The 20,970-nt window shown below is 41.9% G+C and overlaps 1 protein-coding gene across 3 annotated transcripts in view; it reads right to left on the bottom strand.

Annotated features, from left to right (window-relative positions):
- Nucleotides 1-17,094, bottom strand: part of USP3 (ubiquitin specific peptidase 3) — a 108,829-nt gene extending 91,735 nt beyond the window's left edge. The window contains exon 1 of one of the 3 annotated variants that reach the window (XM_031031538.2): nt 16,743-17,094. In XM_031031538.2, coding sequence (XP_030887398.1) covers nt 16,743-16,833 — 91 coding nt within the window. In that variant the 5' untranslated portion in view covers nt 16,834-17,094. Of the gene's footprint in view, nt 1-16,102; nt 16,415-16,742 lie in introns of those variants that run through there. The other 2 variants (XM_006736614.3, XM_081829557.1) reach the window with 2 other exon arrangements.
- Between the last annotated feature and the right edge of the window lie 3,876 nt (nt 17,095-20,970).

Raw genomic sequence — 20,970 nt, 5'->3', positions numbered from 1 at the left:
AGGTTGAAGTATTACTACAAAATCACTTACACATTACTGCTCACCCAACTAAAAAGTTAAAACTTTCAATCTTCCCTGTAGATACTCTTAATACAAAAATACATTTGTACAAGACTATTAGTTGCAGCATTATTTGTAACTGTAAAATACTGAAAACAACCTAAATATAGAAGCAAAAACATAGGAGAATGGTTAAATTCACTGTGACACATCCACAAATGGAGTACTATGAAGCTGTTAAAAAAAATAATAATAAGGAAAATTTCTACAAACACAGAGTGACATACAGGATATATTGATAAATGAAAGAAGCAAAGTCCAAAAGTGTATAGTTAGTTTGCTACCTTTTGTGAGAGAAAGATAAGAAAATACTCATGTGGGCGCCTGGGTGGCTCAGTCATTAAGCATCTGCCTTTGGCTCAGGTCATGATCCCAGGGTCCTGGGATCGAGTCCCACATCGGGCTCCTTGCTCAGCAGGGAGTCCGGTTCTCCCTCTCCCTCTGCCCCTGCTTGTGTCCCCCTCTCTCGCTGTGTCTCTCTCTGCCAAATAAAAAAAAATCTTTAAAATACTCATGTATCTGTTTTTGTTTGTTTGTTTGTTTGTTTTTACAAAAAAGAAACACAGGAAGAATAAATCCGAATAACTGTCTGCAAGAGTGGGTGGCAATGAGTGAAAGGATTGGGTAGTAACACTTCTCAGTATAGTTTTAGCTTTTGGAACTCTGCTAATGTTTTATACACTCAAAAAGGAAAATAAAAACCAGCAAGGAAGAGGTGAAAAAAATCCAAAATCGAAATCAAACACAAATGAACCCAACTATATGTCAAATAAATAAGTGTATTAAAAGATGGAGGGAAAGTAACCCAAATGACTTTAGAACATAATACTTTATAAATTGTCAGCACATAGATAAAAAGAACCATAAACAAGTATTGAACTCTCGTCAAAAGGGGTTTCCTTTACAATGGTATGGGTTAGCAGTTCTGGAATTACTTTCTCTGATTATGGCACAGAGCAAACAAGTACATATGCTGAGGATAATGGGAACCAGATTTTCAATGTTGGAGAAGAGCATTACAAATATGAAAAGGGGCAAAACCAGACCTGTGGTGCTGAACTGGAATTACAAGTTTAATATGAACTCACACACACACATACACACAAATAGATACAGACGTGTATTTATTTATATTTCTTAGCTCTTATCTGCTGAGAGATCTTAATTTACAAACATTATTCCCCACTAAACGGAATAAGGGACACTTGGAAAAATGGCTGATTCTAAGGCTGGGGTAAGCTGAGTACAAGATGAGCCTGGAGTATCTTGTGTCTGAAAGAAAGAGCTCAAAGAACAATAGGGACATGTCAAAATTACAGCCTAGGCTGCTCCCACTAGCCAAATCTATGATAATTTGGGCCTCAAATAATAACAATATCACAGGATAAAATAAAAATCTATGAGTCCGTACTGATACAATAAATGAATAAATAAATAAGTGGGAGCGGAAGGAAAGCTCTTCCTTACAGAATACTAATATATTTAGAATAAATACAAGTTAAAAATTCAACATCTTAAAAAAAAATTCAACATCTTGCAACCATCCTAGTAATAAGTGATTCAGTCAAGAATCATCAATGGATGCTAAGTTATTGGGTGAAAGGCTGGTGAGGAACAGGATATATACATAAAATCTCAAAGTACCTCCCACAAGATACTTATTAATAGCTAAGGGAAAAATAGTAACTTTACAGTGGAATAACCTTGCAAATATTACCTTAATAATCAAAGTTAACATCACTAAAAATGAGACAAATCAACATGGTATACCTCTTGATATGATAACCTGAGAAGACACAACATTACTTTTGTAGTATTCCTACCAAAAAAATGCATGATCCAAATCAAATCACAAGGAAACATCAGAAAAACTCAAAATGAAGTACATTTTATAAAATAACTGAACTGTATTCTTTAAAAAATACCACGGTCTCGGGGGTATCTGGGTGGCTCAGTCCGTTGAGGGTGGGACTCTTGATTTCAACTCAGGTCATGATCTCAGGGTTCTGGGATGGAGCCCACGGAAGGGCTCAGTGGGGAGTCTGCTTCCCTCTCTCTCCCTCTGCCCCTCCCCCCACTCACCCCCCCCACCCCCGCGCATGCTCTCTCAAAAAAAAAAAAAAAGACATCAAATAAAATATGGCAAACCAACTTCTCTCTTATCGCCTCTCCCTCCTAACATCCATGAAAATTACAATAAAGGAATTAAACAGATACACACAAGGATAAAGAGAACATGTGAGGCAATCAAAGCACACAAGAGACTTCAACATGTTTTTGGAAGTCAGGAAGAAGTTAGAGGAGCAGTAATAATCTTGGTAGTGCAAAGGAAACTACAACCTAACTGCCAGCAGAGAAGAATGCAGGTGGGAGGTGGCCCTGGGCTCAGGGACACTGGGCACAGCAGACAGCAAGGGGAAGGACAGAACTGAAAACAATGGATCCAAGGGCCGTAAGGAACAACTGAATCATGGAACTTCCTATACTCTGATGTCAGAACATCAGTGGCCAGGTGTACAGCCCCTAGAGGGAAGACTGAAAAACTGAACTGAGCTAAAAAAGTTCTCATACAGACATCTTCAGTGTTACCTCCAATGAAGAAGACGGCTTGTTCCCCCATTTCACAGTGAAGCCCACTGACAGAGCTTTTTAGTGCCTCACTCTTATATGAAGACAGATACAGATAAAACAAATCCTTGAAAAAACCTCTAGTCTGAGAGAATCATTTTATTTTAAGATTTTATTTATTTATTTGAGAGAGCGAGAGAACATGAGCGGGGTGAGGGGCAGAGGGAGAAGCAGGCTCCCCGCTGAGCAGGGAGCCCGACAACATGGGACTCGATCCCAGAACTCCAGGATCATGACCTGAGCCAAAGGCATACACTTAACCGACTAAGCCACCCAGGCACCCGGGAGAGAATCATTTTAAAAAGAAAAAGAGGAAGGGCACCTGGCTGGCTCAGTTGGTAGAACATGCGACTCTTGATCCTGGGGTCATTGAGTTCAAGCCCCACACTGGGTGTAGAGATTACATTAAAAAAAAGAAAGAAAGAAAGAAAAGAAAAGAAAAGAAAAAAGAGAAATCCAGAGGAAACAGAAACAATGCAGGGAGCACAGAAAACCTTTGAAACAAACAAATTCTAAAACCCCAGAGTAATAGGAAAAGATACTGCAAAACAATAGCAGCAGGATGTATGAAGAAGCAATGATCAGAAAAATGAGAAAAAGCTCCTGAAAATTAAAAGTATGATTAAATATCAAAATTCAATGGAAGGCGGGGGGAGAAAAAATCAAGGAAATATCTCAGGAACTAGAACCAAAGGGCAAAGAAATAAAAAGATTAAAAAATTGCAGTTTCTATCTAGGACACCCAACATTCAATTAATACGAGTTCCAAAAAGAAAAAAGAACAAATTAAGAGATGTAAGTACGAGGGGCACCTGGGTGGCTCAGTTGGTTAAACGACTGCCTTCAGCTCAGGTCATGATCCTGGAGTCCCAGAATCGAGTCCCGCATCGGGCTCCCTGCTCAGCAGGGGGTCTGCTTCTCCCTCTGACCCTCCCCCCTCTCATGTGCTCTCTCTCTCTCTCAAATAAATAAATAAAATCTTTAAAAAAAAAAAAGAGATGTAAGTACGGGAAGATAAGTGTGCTATCAAACATAGAGACTGAAAGGCCCCTTGAGTACCCGTCACAATAGAAGAAAACTACCCATGCCAACACACATCAGTCTGAAATTTCAGAACACTAAGGATAAGAAAAATATCCTAAAAGCTTCCAAGAAAAACAATAAAAGGATATGATGGCATAGTAATCAGAAAGGTATCAGGTTTCTCAATAGCAACACTTGGAAGCCTAAAAACAAAGGAACAACACTTTCATATTTCTAAGAGAAAAATCTTTTCTAATACTCTATAGTAGGTCAAAACAATCAAGTATAAAATTAGAATAAAATTGTCAGACTTGCATGGGGTCAAAAATCTGCCTCCTATGAAAAGGGAGCTGGATGATGTACTCCAGCAAAACAGGCTAATAAACTAAGAAAGAGAAAGACATGGGATCCAGGAAATGGGAGATCTAATACAAGAGAACAGCAAGGGAGTCATAGGATAAAAACTGTCCAATAGGCCTAGAGAACAATTAGTTCAAATGGGAGGAAGACGACTCTGGAAAGGAGGTCTTCAGGGGCAAAAAATAGTACTAAGAGATTACCTGCTTAAGTGCTTGAAAAATAATATTCATAGACATATGACAGACTTATAAGGATATCTGGGAGCAAATATGTAGAAGGTAAACTTTTTTAAAAAGCCAATTATTGGGGCACCTGAGTGGCTCAGTCAGTAAAGCACATGACTGTGGATCTCCAGGCTGTGAGTTTGAGCCCCATGCTGGGTAGAGAGAGTACTCAAAAATAAAATCTTAAAAAAAATTTTAAAAATAAAAAGGCAATTATTAACTCAAGGAAAAATAAAATTCAAGAAAAAGTAATCTCCATGTTAACCAAAACTTGTAATCTAATTATACTGAGAAATGGAAAAAGGGACAGAAGGTAGGATGGTACAAACACATTAATGTCCTCATTTACCACAGCAAGATGTCAAGAGATAAAGCCTAAAAGCGATAAATTAAGAAATAACAGTATACTACTTAGAAGTATACAGGTACTGGGGCGCCTGGGTGGCTCAGTCAGTTAAGCATCTGCCTTTGGCTCAGGTCATGATCTCAGGGTCCTGGGACGGAGCGCCGAATTGGGATCCCTGCTCAGCAGGGAATCTGCTTCTCCCTCTCCCTCTGCCCCTACCCTCCCACTTATGCTCCCTCTCTTGCTCCCTCTTCCTCTCTCTCAAATAAATAAAATAAAATCTTAAAAAATAAAGTATACAGGTATTTACCTGCATGAGAAAGAAAACTAAATAGACCTTAGCATGGTTGTCTATGGACAGTAAGACTGAGGGTGGAGGGGTAGGAAATCGCTGCTGTGTTTTAAACCTTTTGATACTGGGGCGCCTGGGTGGCTCAGTCGGTTAAGTATCTGCCTTCAACTCAGGTCATGATCCCAGAGTCCTGGGATCGAGCTTCGAATCGGGCTCCCTGCTCAGTGGGGAGTCTGTTTCTCCCTCTGCCTTTCCCCCTGCCTGTGCTCTCTCTCTCTCTGTCAAAGAAAGAAAGAAAGAAAGAAAGAAAGAAAGAAAGAAAGAAAGAAAAGAAAGAAAGAAAAGAAAGAAAGAAAAGAAAGAAAGAAAAAAAGAAAGAAAGAAAGAAAATCCTAAAAAAATAAATAAACCTTTTGATACTATCTCTTAACTGTGTCTATGTATTACTTTTTGAAAACATGAATTAATCTTTATGTTTTTTTAAGATTTTTATTTATTTGAGAGAGAGAGCACGAGTAGGAGGGGTAGGAAGAGGGAGAAGCAGGCTCCCAACTGAGCAGGGAGCCTGATGCAGGGCTGGGTCCCAGGACCCTGGGATTATGACTTAGCCGAAGGCAGACACTTAACCCACTGAGCCACCCAGGCACCCCATGAATTAATCTTTAAAAGGTAAAATGATAAAATCCTATCAATTGACGTAATTGCCCATGCCATTTTTTTCATCTTTAAAAAAAATATATGTGCGGGCGCCTGGGTGGCTCAGTCGTTAAGCGTCTGCCTTCGGCTCAGGTCATGATCCCAGGGTCCTGGGATCGAGTCCCACATCGGGCTCCCTGCTCAGCAGGAAGCCTGCTTCTCCCTCTCCCACTCCCCCTGCTTGTGTTCCCTCTCTCGCTGTGTATCTCTCTGTCAAATAAATAAATAAAATCTTAAAAAAATATATATATGTGCTGAATCACTGTATTGCGTGTCTGAAACTAGTATAAAACTGTATGTTAATATACTGGCATCAAAATTTTTTTAGGGACGCCTGGGTGGCTCAGTCGGTTAAGCATCTGCCTTCAGCTCAGGTCATGATCCCAGGGCCCTGGGACTGAGTCCCACATCCGTCTCCTTGCTTAGTGGGAAGCCTGCTACTCCCTCTGCCTCCACCACCCCCCACCGCTTGTGCTCTCTCTTTCTGACAAATAAAATTTAAAAAAAAATTTTTTTAATCTCTCACTTGGCATAAAATTTACAATAGCAGTTTATCATTTGAGGTATGCTAGGCACAAACTGAATTCCCTGTATACTACAAGCGGAATTTGCAGAGCTAATGGTATGTGTCCTTTACTACAGAATGTAATTTCAAAACTGGCCAAAATGTGTCATCTATCAACAGATCCAGTTACCTACAGAGCTAGAAAAGAGAGGGCATCTGGTCCTGCTGACTTCCCACATAGAGGCAAATTCTGATCCTTAAGGCTGATCCCCTCACTGGCTCAAGCATTTTATCCTATTTTGAAATTTCTGAAATCACTTTTCAACATGAAATGAAAACAACATATGGAAACAATGTATGTGAAACTACATAATCCCCAAAACAGTAAGGCACTAAATAAATTTATTATTCATTCTTTTTTTTTTAAGATTTTATTCATTTATTTGAGAGAGAGAGTGAGAGAGAGAGCACAAGAGGGGGTAGAGTCAGAGGGAGAAGCATGCTCCCCGCTGAGCAGGGAGCCAGAGCCGAAGGCAGTCGCTTAACCAACTGAGCCACCAGGCGCCCCTACTGTTATTCATTCTATCACAAATCTGACTTCTTCAGACCTACTTTGGTGAAAAACCTAATGAAGCTATTATGCTATATCTACTCTACCAGCCTTCAGCTAAATACTGGAACTGTGCCCCTAACTAGAATGAGGGGAAAGGGCAGTGAGGAGGAGCCTTAAAACTACTAAAGCCAAAGCAGATTACCAAATCAGAGTCAAAATGGGTCACTTTTGCCTCCGGAAGACCAGATACAAATAACTACAGAAAATTATCAAGAGTTTATACTGCTTCAAAAATAGCTTCCCCTATGAAGCAGATTATGCAGAATGAAAACAAAGCCATGAATCACTTAAGAATAATTCTAACATCCACTATTTCCATTTATTTAATATAGCAAGATCTGATGCTATTCTGTGCTTTTGCCAACAGCCTGAGTAAACAAATCCATGGTTAAACAGTAGCGGGATCTTCAGAAGAAACGAATCAAGTCATAAATGTCAATACCACACAACTATTATTTCAAAACAATACAAGTATATGCAATGTAAGATTCATATATATATGAATGAAGCATTCCCTCCCATAAATAAATAAAATAATTAAGAGGTTTAGGAACCTCTCATTATCAAAGACTTTAGTCAGGGAACAGTAGGTTTAATATCTGCATCGTATAACTCTCCTCCTAGTTTTTTCTGGTTATATAATAAAGGAAAGCAGTAAAGCACAAAGCAGTGGGGATGGAGAACACCACACTTGTATTTACTGGTGTGCTGGGAAACTTTATTCACCTAAAGTCAATGTGACTATTTATGAAGAAATGGAAAGAAAAAATATAAATTGGGCACATACTTACCTCTGCTTAACAGGCTAGATACCAAATATTACAGAAAAGAGGAACCTGTAAACTCCAATAGCTGTTCTAATTATTTAACAAAAACCAAGAGCTGGAATATGTTTTTTTTACAACCAGTAGACACAAATATTTAAAATATTTAAAATCCACATTTTCCCTAAGATATCTATTAATTGTTCAAAGAAAAAACCCCACAAAAGCCTGAAAATGTTTTAAAATGAGGCTCCAAAAAGACTACACACAAACAAAGCACTTAAAATAACTGAAATGAAACTGATGTAGTACATAAAGCTCTCAGAATTAAATTCTCATGTCATGAATGTCGAGGTCTGGCAGCTACTGCACACACATAAGGTGAAGCTTGAGTCCTTAGTTGGTACAGAGCAATTTCTCCAAAGTTAATGCATCTCACAATTAACATTCAAAATAATTCAGGTGGAAGCTAGAGTTAATCTTGATTAAATCAAAGGACATTTTACTGTGTGGCACTAAAATTAAAAATCCTCAATCAATAACCTAAGTACTAGTCCCAGAGACTCTAAGTTTTAAATAGTTCTTTTTAAAAAAAATGTTATATGAGTGCATTTCTCTAACATGTTATCTATCAATTTTCCCAGGAAAACATACTATAGCAAAAATTGTTTCCTTGAAACAGCAGTATAATCTTCAAAAACTTTTGTCAAAATATTACCATCCCATTATTGTACAACAAACGTTCAAAACAAAGGAATGGACAATAATCTATTATTTAAAAAAGAAAATCTGAGCATGGTCAGTAAGGACAAAGATTTAAAGAGGCTAAAACGGTATGTGTAGTATCTTACAAGCAGTTAAATTAAACCTGCAGGAATATGACAGTTAATCACCAGCCTGCTCTTCCTGGTGATGAGACAGTACAAGAACAGTCTATAAAATTAAGAGTTTTCAGGGTGGGTCAAGGATAAATGGGCAAGCAGATTTCTACAGGGCTGTCTTAAACCTAGCTACAAGAACAACAAAAAATATCAGGACTGAATGTCTACTCAAAATGGAAAATAGCCCACTGAAAGCAATTTAATCCTAAAGCAGAATACAAAGTCTTCAGATAAAATCCAGTTGGTTATATCTTTTCAAACACATGAGCTGTTCATCATAAAAATAAACTCTAAGAGCACCTGGGTGGCTCAGTCACTTGAGCGCCCACTCTTGGTTTCCACTCAGGTCCTGATCTCAGGGTCGTGAGATGGAACCCTGAGTGGGGATCCCCGCTCAGTGCAACACAAAGTCTGTTTAAGACTCTCTCTCCCTCTGTCCCTCCCACTCCAAGCTTGCTTGAGTGCATGCGTGCTCTCTCAAAATAAATAAATAAATCTTTAAAAACAAATACTCAATTCTCACCTAGCATTTATTAATCATGAAGCACTTAGTTCACACAAACATTAAGACAACTATAAACTTCATTTTTTAATGTCCAAGTTTAATTTCAACAATAGTTTTCAAAATCTGAAATTGCCTTTCTAAGCTCATCTGCATTTTACACATCTGTAACCAGCACACATACATACTTGTCAGTACTTAAGAGAGGGAAATCTGTTTTAAGCTTTGTAGTCTAAAGACTATAATTAACTTTTATAAGAAATACAATTGGAAAATCTTAGAATATAACTAAATGGAATCAACAAAGTACACTGGCCTAAAAGCAAAGATTCAAATAACCTTTGAGCTACCAAAAGCAAAAGCAAAATTCCGTATCTTAAGATTTCCCTCCCTCCCCCATCCCACAAGAAAATACCTCCAAGAAGACTGTCCTCTCCTAGAAACAAAATAAAAAAATGAGAAGGGGAAACTTCAAGAACAGAAGCACATTTAAAAAATAACCAAAAGCTAACTGCACTGAGAAAGCTGGTTTATTATATCTGAACTCAAGTAATATGAATTTCAGCCAACAAAAAAATTAGATCTGAACTATAATGAAGTTATTAAATTCAAAAACAGCAGTTTTCTTCCAACTGTATTACCAATCTTGTTCCAACTTGCCTGCACTTTAATCAATAAATAGGGAGAGGAATGACTAATCAAATACAGAATTTTTAAATAAATTATTTTCAAAATGTGGAATTTAAAACGTATTTTATGTCAAAAATCTTCAAAGGAATTATTTCAAGCATGTTTCCAAACACTTTAAATCCTTTAAATTATTAAGCACTAAGTTACTGGATGACAAAATAAAGACCCTACTTTTTAAAAGGCAAGCTAAAAGTATGGTTTGAATGGTATTTGAATCTAAGCTTTGGGCTATCTCTAATACCCCCAAGCATCTTAAGCAACTCCCTTAATCTTTGTCTCAGTTTCACAATCCATAAAACAGGAAAAACTACAAGGATGGGCAGTTAATTAAATTAGTCAGGATTAAACGCTAGCAAACTTCTTTGAAGTTACTTTATGTTGTTCTCCATTCTCCTCCTACTCAGTAAAACTAATAGATGAGAAAACATCTGGAATTACTATAGATACTAACATCTGCAGACTCACAGCAGTTAAAAGATGATCTCTACATACAAGTTTCTAAGCCAAAGATCATTCGAAACCCCCAAAGATTCCAGGATACAATGGCAATGAACAAGTTTTAGGTAAATTTCCTTTCAATCTAAAAGATACCTACCCTTACCTACATTCTCAAATCAGACTTAATTATGAATCACAGAGCATCTTGAAAGGTCTTGGCACAAAAAAATTCTAGGTAAGATGAACAAGTTGTTACTGATATTAATGCTAGTCTCACCATTCTAAACTGTCAATCAAGTAAGCTTCATGACAAATATACCCTCCAGAAAGTACTAGTCCCTGCTGAGAATCTAAGTACTTCCTTCTAAGCCATCTGTCCAGGAAAGCTCTATTAAAACACCCAGAATGCAGTTGCTCTCACGTCTAAAGGAGCTATGAATAAACATGAAACACTAAAATACATTAAACTGTATACATTTTCCACTTCAAGCACTGATAAACTACCTACCCAACTCTATTCTGAGGCCTAGGTTGAACACAAAACCCAGCGGTAGGTTGGTGGGAAACTGCACTAATCAAAGGGAAATATTTTCTTTTTCAAAGAAGGAAAAATATATAAAATAGCTCAAGAAAGAGAGAAAAGCTCCAAAAGAAAGAAAAAACAAAGTTAGGGGGAAATGTACATATAAATTACTCCCTGATGGAAGAGGGACTCAATTAAATTTTAAAACAGGAATTTAAATTACTCGCTGAGCTACAAACTAAATTACTCACTATTCTGCTTACTGAGCTACAAATACTATAAAACGTATTTCTAAATCTAGTTTCAACAATACAAAAATGAATCTATTAAATTCCAGTAAAGAAGGAAATTGCATAAATTAAAATGAGGAAAAAGTAGGATGTTATAAAAGCTAATCCTGTAAAAGCAAGTAATGATGAGAGGGAATTATTTTGAGAATAAATGAATAATGGGAAACCGAAACAAAGAGTTCACATTCTCCCCTCAACCCCATCCTTTCTTCTGCTTTGGACATGAAGGATATTCTTTGCATACTACTAAGAATACCATTTAGAAAATAACATCTGATCAATGTGTCGAAACTTCACAACAGCAATGCCTAGACTACAGCCTCTTCAAACAAACACATGGAGCACATTCTAGACTCTAGATCTTCCACATCTACTACCAATTATTTAGAGACTTTACTGAGGCTGGTTTAAAGTTCTGGGGGCCGGGAGGTAGCACTGCCAGAAAAACTAGAAAAACAATTACATTTGACTTAAGTTTACAAATATTACCAACACCTAGGTAAGCAGTCTGGGGAGAGCATGGGCATCATTTCTGTGTTTGTGAGTTATCCTGGTTGGATAAGATTGGGACTTAGGTAAGATTCCCGCTGGGACATCCTTTATGTTTATTAGCTTCTAACTAGTGTCGTAAGCGCAACGCCAGAAACTGGAAATCTCAGTTCTTCTGTTCATGGCTTTTTATTCACCGTACCTAATAAGCTTCCTAATAAATCTTTGCCAGACTTAAAAACAAAACAAAACAAAAAAAACCAAATACTACCAACAAAGTTTAAGTTCTTCAGAGAAGTATATAAAATTCAAATGTTAACCTCCAGAATTAATGTGAAAAAGTATCACCTGTCCACTGATTTTTAACTGCCCCATCCACATATACACTAAAATGTCCACCTACCCATCTATAAACACAGAATGTCAAAAGAACTCAATTCCATTGCCGTAGCATTGCAGAAGGCCACTTGCTCATAATCCAGTCAAAGTTTACCTTACAGAGGAAAATACTGGGCGTAAAGACTGGTGAAAGCATTCTAGGGGGAAGTTCACTTTGTGTTTATTTTCAACATGAAGTTTAAGACCATTCCAGCCATGATCTGAATGGAAGAAAGTTCCTTCATTCATTAAGCAAGTATTTACTGAGTGTCTTGTTACACGCTAAGCACCTAATAAATACCTCAAACAGTGCTACCAAAAAGCAGTAAATGCATTTGACCTAAGGATGAACAAATGACTGATCCTATCTAGAAAATGTAATCTACTGGACATACAAGAGTCTTCTTTAGATGGAGGGTTGTGAGAGAAATATGACACAAAATAACCCATCACTGGATCAAGGTAATTTCTCACCTTTATCACAAGCTTTACTATGAATTACAAATTTATTTCCACTGGCAAGGATCAATAATCAGCACCCCAGCTTACTGAATGGATCATCAAAAAAAAAAAAAAGGTGGGGTTCTCTCTAATATCCACCCCAAACTGCAGAACATTTACTTTATTTATATTTACTTCACCTGGGTAGAATAATGTGAGGGCAACCATTTACTGAAAATTAAAGAGGCATTCTCGGCTCTTTGAAGAATTAATCAGGGAAAGTTCTCATGCCTATACTATTAAAATAGCTCCAATTTAACTGGCTATTCTCTTTCACCCAAACCCCTGAGGTCCAAATGCTTATTCTTTGGCTTTCTTTAGTTATTAAAACAGTGGTGTTTAGGGCATCGTTTTAAACAATTTATGTTTTTTCCCCCTCTATTTTACCACTGGTTCAGTCCTCTTACCCACAAAAATAAGAAATGCCCAAGTCTCCAGCTTCTGAAAATAACATCTGGTATGTGCACATAACAAAGATCTTGAGAGAATGTCCTAGTTTTTATTTAAAACTTTTTCACTTAAAATGAGAATGCCTTTAGCAAAGATTAGACATAAATGTTTTTACCTTATTAGGAAATTGCTATTTTCAACATTTACCTTAAACCACAACATGGATTTATCTTCTAACCTGTTAGCTTCCTGTCTCTCACCAACTAGATTAGACTGTAACTTTTTTGAGAGGACGGGATGACTGGACCCCAACAGAACTGGACCTGTTCTCAGCAAATGTATTTCAAAAACTCTGTAAGTCTCAGCAAAGACATACATGTTGCTAGCCTTCAGGATTTCTCTAATTTTTTAAAGCTGTTTTGATTAGAGCACTTGTCCTTCACTGTTACTATAGATGTATACTAGCAGATTCTCCAAGTGTGGTTTCCAAAACCCTGTCAGGGGGTATGTGTAGTCAAACCATTTTCATGAATAATATTAAGATGTTACTTTTATTGTTTACCCTCATTCTCTCACAAGCACACAGTGGAGTTTTCCAGAGGCTACATGATGGGTGATATCTCAAGAGACCGAATGCAGAAGCAGATATGAAAATGCAGCTGTCTTCTATTAAGCTAGACAACAAATAGAGCTGCAGAAATGTAAAATAATGCCACTTTCCTCATTAAATTTGTTTTGAAAAGTACAGTTATTTTCTATAAACCATTATCTCTATTAACAGGTAATGGATTACTGTTATTTGTAAATGATTTAATAAAATATATTTAAAATTTTTGTTTTAATTCTAGTACAGCAAATATCAATAGATACAAGCCATACAAAGGCTGAGTTCTCAATAATTTTTATTTTTTTTATTTTATTTTTTTTTAAAGATTTTATTTATTTATTTGAGAGAGAGAATGAGAGACAGAGAGCATGAGAGGGAAGAGGGTCAGACTGAGAAGCAGACCCCCTGCTGAGCAGGGAGCCCAATGTGGGACTCGATCCCGGGATTCCAGGATCATGACCTGAGCTGAAGGCAGTCGCCCAACCAACTGAGCCACCCAGGCGCCCTCTCAATAATTTTTAAGTATAAAGGGATCCTGAGAACAAAAAGTTTGAGAACCACTGCAATACACAATTACATAACCTAACACACAATGCCTTCCACAGATAAGAAGCTCAAGTCAATGGTGAAGTATAATTACTTCTTACACCCCCTAATCTTGTTGAGTAATATATCTCCTTGCAAAGCATAATTCCGGCATAAAGCCAGTCTGTCCTAGGCCCTAGTTAAGGGGCTTTAGATATTTAAGTATGTGGAGTCCTATTTATAAAGATGTTCTGGCCTGTGATACCACCTATTACTTCCACAGTGTACAGGAGTTTCCCAACATTTTCACAAAAAATTACTTTGTTCATCCTAGCAGCAACCTGTGAAGTAAATGTGAAGTATTACCCTTTTTTACAGATGACATAATGAAACTGACGCTCAAAAGCAAAAGAACTACTTGTCCAAGGATGTATTGCTAGCCAGGAGAGCCTAGGATGTTGGCCTTTTGCAATTTGCTTGGCTGCCTTAAGGCTGTTTCACTGTGGTGTAATTGCAGGCTCCCAAAGAAAACAAGGCAAGGGCATTACTTTTATTGTCCCAGTGCCAAAACAGGGATTTTTTTTTTCCTCCTTAATAAGAATGTAATCAGACTCAATACCCGGTCACAGCATTATTTAACACAATGGCTACCCTTTTGGTCCACTACTCAAAAAAAAAAAAAAAAAAAAAGGAAAGAAAGAAAAGAAATTCAAGAGTGTTAGGGAATAGATACCAGAATACATATTACTCCAAGATGATGAATTAGTTAAGGATTCACAAATTTACTAATCATTTAATCACTGGAACAGGCAGGCAAGAACAAGATCAAGCTCAATACAATAAGAGATTCTATCAGTGAATGGATGCCAAGAGGTTAAAACGGGAGGCCCAGATGAAATGGGCTCAATTCACAAAATATGGACAGAAGAAAAAAAACCACAAAGTTGTAAAACTAGCTTTATCGGTTCTACAAATCCAAGCACGTGACTAGCCACCCTAGTAAAGCAATGTCAGAGACAAACTTTGTTGTAAGATGCATCAAGACGCCATCCTTCTCCTGGGAGAGAAATGACCCCATCTTTACAGCTAGACACACTGGTTTGTTCTTGCTATCAGCACAAGTCTCTTAGTTATGCTCCATTTTACCTTAAGTTCCTCAAGAGATACTCAATTTTCTGCACTCTTTTCCACAGTCAAGTGGACTCCCTGACTGACAAAGGCAAGACTGACTCACAACAGGATACGCGCCACTTGCATAAACTCTTTTCGTTTTGTAGATGCCTGTGCCCAGTGAGGCCATCTTTAAATTTGATGTGAGTTTACCTAGAAAAAGCCGGAAGTGTGCTGTCCACTTAGTATCCCTGAAGTTTACTACAGATGAGCAAGAGCATCGTTCCTCATGAGATATGCTTTTCCTAGTGTTTACTTTGGTCATTTCTTTTCAAATCTCTTGGGGAAAAAAATTAAAAGTTACAGTTTTAGCACCACAGCAATAGCTACAATTACAGCTAATGCACCCCCAATCAATTTGTAAAGCAATTTGATACACCTTATTTGTTTTTCCATACTCAACATTCACTGTGGAAGATAAATTCTTAGGTGAGAGCTAATTTGTACAAGTTCCTGTACTCTCATAAAAAAATTGCAATACTGCACTGTAAAACCAATTAACCAGTTAATCTTTAAAGGCTTCATGCAGAAAAAGATAATTTGACTTTACAAAGTCATGCAAAGCATCAAACCTCTGAGAGCTCCAAGAAACTGCAGTTATTTCTATTCCTTACCCTAGAGTACTTTTTTCTTTGTGGCGTTGCCTATGTTTTTCTCCAAGGACATAATCACCATTTAAGAAATAACCTGTCAAAAGTGTTAAGGCATTCTCCAAACTATCTTCCCAGCTCCAAATCACAATGAAAAATGTCACACACTTTTTCCTTTATTTCTTCAAATGAACTTAAGATTTTTAAAAAAGCACAATTCGAATTTTACACTACACCCCAAGCTACCACTGATCATATCAAAGCTAATAAACAAAGACTCTAGCGGCGGCACCAGGGCCCTACCAGGAAGTAATCAAAGCAGTGTGGCTGGTGCGATCCTAAGTCGCTGGAGCAGACAATAAGAGGGCACTGGGGCTTCCAAAGAGCCCGGCAGATGGAGTTAAGATGCTGAAGTAACGCAAAAGCATTACATAAACCTAATACCTGTTTTACAGCACATGAACTTGGGAATCCTAACCCAATTTCAGACAACCCAGAAGATCTGAACAGCAACTCGAGCCGCCCCTCCAAACCAGCGGCTGGCTCAGCCTCCTGAGCTTTTTAGCCCGTAGCCTGTTTTCAAACTTCACCCTCCCTGGCTGATGAAAGACTCCGACCTCCGCCGCCCGAGTTCCGAATTCCGAGCGCCTCTCGCGGCTGAGGATTCCCACCTGGCGTGGATCGAGTTGCCCGAGCCTGCCGGGAAGCGAAGGGAAACGAAAGGAAGCGGGGCCGAGGAAGCGGCGAAGGGCCCCAGCGCGTCCCGCAGCCCAGACAAAGCTGCGCCCGGAGAGCGGCGCTTTTCTCGTGCGCTGGAGAAGGGACGCAACCCGGGCCCCGCCACACGTGCGGCAGCATCGGGGGGGGGGGCCGGACACCCGCCCCCACAGCCCCGGACCCCGCAACACGGGTGAGCACAGCCCCCCAGCAGGGCGGGGCGGGGGGGCGAGCTGCCGGCCGGGCTCCCCGCCCGCCGCTGCCCCCACGCGCTCGTGGCCCCCGCGGGCTCCCGCCCCTCTCGGGCCTCTCCTCAGCCGGCCGGGCCGTCGGGCCGCGGGAAACAAAGGAGCCGCCGCCGCTCCACCCGCCGCGCCCGCCCGAGCCCGCCTCACCGCGTACCCCTCCCCAGCCGCCGGGCCCGGCTCGCCCTCACCCCTTTCCGGGTCCACGCGCCGGCCGCCCGCGGCCCCTAGACGGCAGGCCCGGCGAGGCCGGGGCCTCGGGTGCGCGGCAGGGCCGCCCCGGGGCCGCACTCACCGCTGCAACACCAGGACGACGGGGAGCCGTTGGGGAACTTGGCTGAGTCCGGAGCGATGCAGACGCTGGAGCTGAGGTGCGGACACTCCATGGCCACGAGTAGGGCGGCGAGGAAGACCGAGGCTCAGGGACCTGGAGACGTGAGGGCGGAGGGGCTCCGAAGGCTCCGTCTGGGGTCGCTCCTCGCCGGGCGCTCGGCCGACGGCGGCTGCGTCCCGAGCCCTTGCGTCAAAGAAAGCAAAGGCTTCCGGGCGCCGGGTTTTCCCACCCGCCGTCTCCAGAAGCCCCGCTCCGAAGAACGTGGAATTCCGGGATCCGGGTTCTACCGCCACTCCTAGGCTGAAGGCTTCCGTCTTCCCAGGCCGGCCCTGCCCCGCCCCGCCCCCAGACCCGGCCCCGCCCCGCCCACTCCCGCCGGGTGGGGTCCCGGAGCGTGCGGGCGGGTGGCCCTGAGATTCAGGCTGCGTTCGCGAGTGACTTCCCAACTCTGCCGCACGGGGCGGCCACGGCTTCTCCCACCCCTCCGCACGGGTAAGGGTGGGGCGCCAAGCCCCGGCACGCCGGGCAGGTCCGCTGCGTTTACCGCGGAGGAACGAGTGCTCTCAGAGAAGACTGATCCTGCGCGTGGTGTGGTGGTGGTCTGACGACACTGTGGTAGAAAATCTAGCCACTCAGGAAAGTGTGAAGAAGCAAATAAAAACCACTCGGGCAGACAGGCACTATAGGTCCCATTTTACACACGGAAACACAAGCTCAGAGAGATTAAGTTACTGGCTCCGGTGGCCCAGCCGGCTGCGTCGGTCCCAGAGTAGTCCCGATTTAGTGTTACGCTCCCTGCGACAGGTGCGATACTGACCCAGTTCTAGGTCCTGAACACGTGGCCTTTAGCCAGCCACCTGCGTACTGTGTGGCTGGGCCCGCGGGGGCGCCCACGAACCTGGGATCAGATCTTGTCACCGTGACTCCCCATCTGCGTTACCTGGAGCACGTGGTTGGACTTTGAGACTTCACTCACCAGTGGAGGTTCAAGTGAGATAGATGTAACCTGGGTTTGCTGAGCGCGAGGTCCCAGTTACCAGGTGATAAAAAGGGAAGGGATCTAACGTGTTAAACACCCCCTATCGTCTTCTAGCCGGGCACTTTACACACAGTATCTCATTTAAACCTCGCACCACTCTGCAGGCTGCTGTTACCGTGCTCTTTTTGGCCTGAGGGAAACTGAGTTTGTAATTGGTTAATCCGTGCGGGCCTGGATCCCCGGCTCTTTGACCTCTTTATGGAAAAGGGGACAGGGCAAGCCTCAATTGGCCGCTTGGGCCGGCATTACCCCCTAGCTAGCCTTCGATCTCTCTGGGGAACGGCCTTGAGGACGTCCGGGGCTATTACAAATATTGCCTCCAAGTTGGGGCTTCTTGTAAAACCCGGCGAAGGAGCTGGAGGGCCAGGAGGCGAGCAGGGAGAGGGGGGAGGCTGATGTGGCAATCCTGCGGGCAGGGCGAAAGGGGGAAGGAAGGTCAGGAAATGATTAACCGGGCCGGGCCGCGTAGTGGTTAGAGCAGGGCACCTCCCCGCCGCGCGGTCCTGGAGGAGCCCAGGGACGCCCGCCGGGTCACTTCTCACTGCCCGCTTCCCCCCCCCTCCCCCCCCACACACTCTGCCGCGACTCGGTTTCTTCCGCACGCTCCTCTGCTGCTTGAAGTTCAGTCACCTGGGGCATCTCTGCCCACCCTTTCCCCCGGTAATATTTTGGAATTAAAGCTCTTCTGTCGCTTTCCAAGTTTTATTTGATTGCTTTTAGAGCAAGCCCGGGTTTGGAGATTTTAGGACAGTGAGGAGTTGTGGAAAGTGCAGTTGCTCAAATCTTAGTTCTGTTGCCTGCTTGATGGCCAATTTTAGCAAGTGTCTCTAGTCCTCCCAAGCTTTTTTTTTCTCTCTCTCTTTTTTTTAATCTGTAAAACTGGAAAAATAATACTTATCTCACAAGGAAGATGTGAGAATTCATGAGAATTGCCACTACTTAGTAGATAGCCAATAATTTATAAAGCTTTTTTTTTTTTTTTAATAGCCGGTGAGGGCATAATACCCTAGGAAGGGAGTGGATAAACAATAAATCAGACCTTTGCTCAATCTGACCTTCCAGCCCTCTCCGCTTTTTCTTCCAAGGCCTGGCTAGACCAACCTCTGGTTCTCTCTAGACAACTACCCCCCATTTAGTATCCATACCCTCTCATTTAGCCATGGAACATGCAGTGTGACCCATGTCGTCTTCCATAAACAGCATGTAATGCTTCTTTTTCCACTCTCTGAGAGACTCAGTTTCCTTATCCTCTAGACCTCAGCTTAAACATCACTTCCTCAGGGAGGCCTTTCCTGACCCCACTCCACCCCCAGGTTACCTCCAGATATGTGATGCCCTTGTTTGCCCTCACACTCTGCCTTTTAAAAACACTCTTCATGCATGTAATTATTTGTTTAATGTCTCTCTCTCCCTTGGAGGTCCATACGGGTAGCAAACAAGTCTGTATGGTTTCCTGCTGTATTCCTGACATAACCTGTGGAACATGTAGGATGTCCAATAAATAAGTGTTAAATAATGAATGGTCGATTAGCAATGTCTACCTTGGGCAGGAGCATAGGAAGTGGCTGAGTATATGTCAGGTATTTGCTTCTCCCCCTCAACCCCCAGGTAATCTCTAAATTTCCTTTTGGCTCTGAGTGTATCATTTTAATGGCATTAGGAATGTGAAAGCCCCTAAGGTGTAAACTGCTTTAAAAAAAGAAAGAAAGAAAGAAACCAAAGAGAGAAGAAGGAGGAGAAGAAGAAGAAGAAGAAAGAGAAGATTTTCATTAGCCTCTTCTCCTCTCAACCAGAATTAAAAACTCCTCCGGAGCAGGGGCCCTAATTTAGTCATCACTGACTGCTAAAGTCCCCAGAGGGTGAACTATGACTTTCAAACAGTCCAGAGAAGCTGGCAAAATCAGAAAGGCCCTCCTGGGGCTTTCACTAGATTTCCCTAAAACTAGAGACAGAACTTCCCTGTGTCTCTGAAAGTTTTCATTAAAAAAAAACAAAAAACAAAAAGCCTTCGCGGTGAGTAAATGTGTCGAACTCGGGGAAGACCATGGGGCACACTGGGAAATCCGCTTTCTCAGTCCCTAATCTCTTCGGCTACATACAACAACAACGTTTGCTTTTTTGTTCTTGGCGCACATCCCTTTGGCGCTGAGGAGCTCTGATACACTTAAAGCCCTAGTGGTGACCAGCCAGCCTCCGGCTCGGGCCCTGGGGACCGCGGCTGCGGGGATTCCCCGACCAGCCCCCTCCCACCCACCCCCGTCGCGAGGCCCAGGCGGGGGATGGGGGCGCTCCTGCCAGAAGAGGCGGGTGTGTTTTCAAACTTTGCACCTTTCAGAGGAGAGGAATACACGATTTCGACCATGCTATCAAATGTTTCTCTTCTAAAAAAAAAAAAAAAAAAATATATATATATATATATATATATATAAAGGAGGAGGGTTGCTGAGAGGGGACGTCATACATTGCCATGGGAACAACGATCAGGAAAGGTGTCAAGATTGCTGTGACCTTCCCCTAGCCTTACCTTGACACTAGCAGCGGAATCGGGGGTCCCGCCCAAAGCAAGGATTACAAACTGACCAGGCCCTGGGGAAGACTTAGCTTTGACTATTCCCACGCAGGCAAGGCTTATTGGAAGCACCCAGAGAGCTGAGTTAATTATTTACCCTAGAGATTTTTCTAGGAGCAAAGCCTCCTTGGGAAACCAAAGTTAGATCTAGAGAAGGCTCGGTGAATATTCGGGGGGGAGGGGCGGGGAGGAGGAACAGTGCCTCAGGGACTCTTTTTATCACCTGATTTAATTTTCCAAGAATCACTAATCTGATACTTGCTTGCTTGGTTACTTGTTTATCTATTATCATTCTCTTCCATGAGAACAGAGACCTTTCCAGTCCTGTTCACTGCCTGACTTCCAGCTCCTGGAATTCTGCCTGGTCCTTGGCAGGTCCTCGGTAACTATTTGAAAGACTGAAGGAAGGAAGGTGGGCGTGGCCGTTAGCCAGCAAGGGCTCTTTTTCGCTCTCAGGAATCCCAGCAGCTTCATTCTCCCACTTCTTCCCATTTACCCGTTTCGCACTATCTCCCTGCCCAAAATTCTTCAGTGGCTCCCCATCTCTGGCAAGATAAAATCAATCGAAAACCCACCTGCCA

Source organism: Leptonychotes weddellii, chromosome 9, assembly GCF_054177405.1.
Source record: "Leptonychotes weddellii isolate Sample4059 chromosome 9, ASM5417740v2, whole genome shotgun sequence".
In the NCBI taxonomy this organism is placed as follows: domain Eukaryota; kingdom Metazoa; phylum Chordata; class Mammalia; order Carnivora; family Phocidae; genus Leptonychotes; species Leptonychotes weddellii.
The sequence above is the reverse complement of the archived record's forward strand: the minus strand, read 5'-3'. Positions and strand labels throughout refer to the sequence as shown.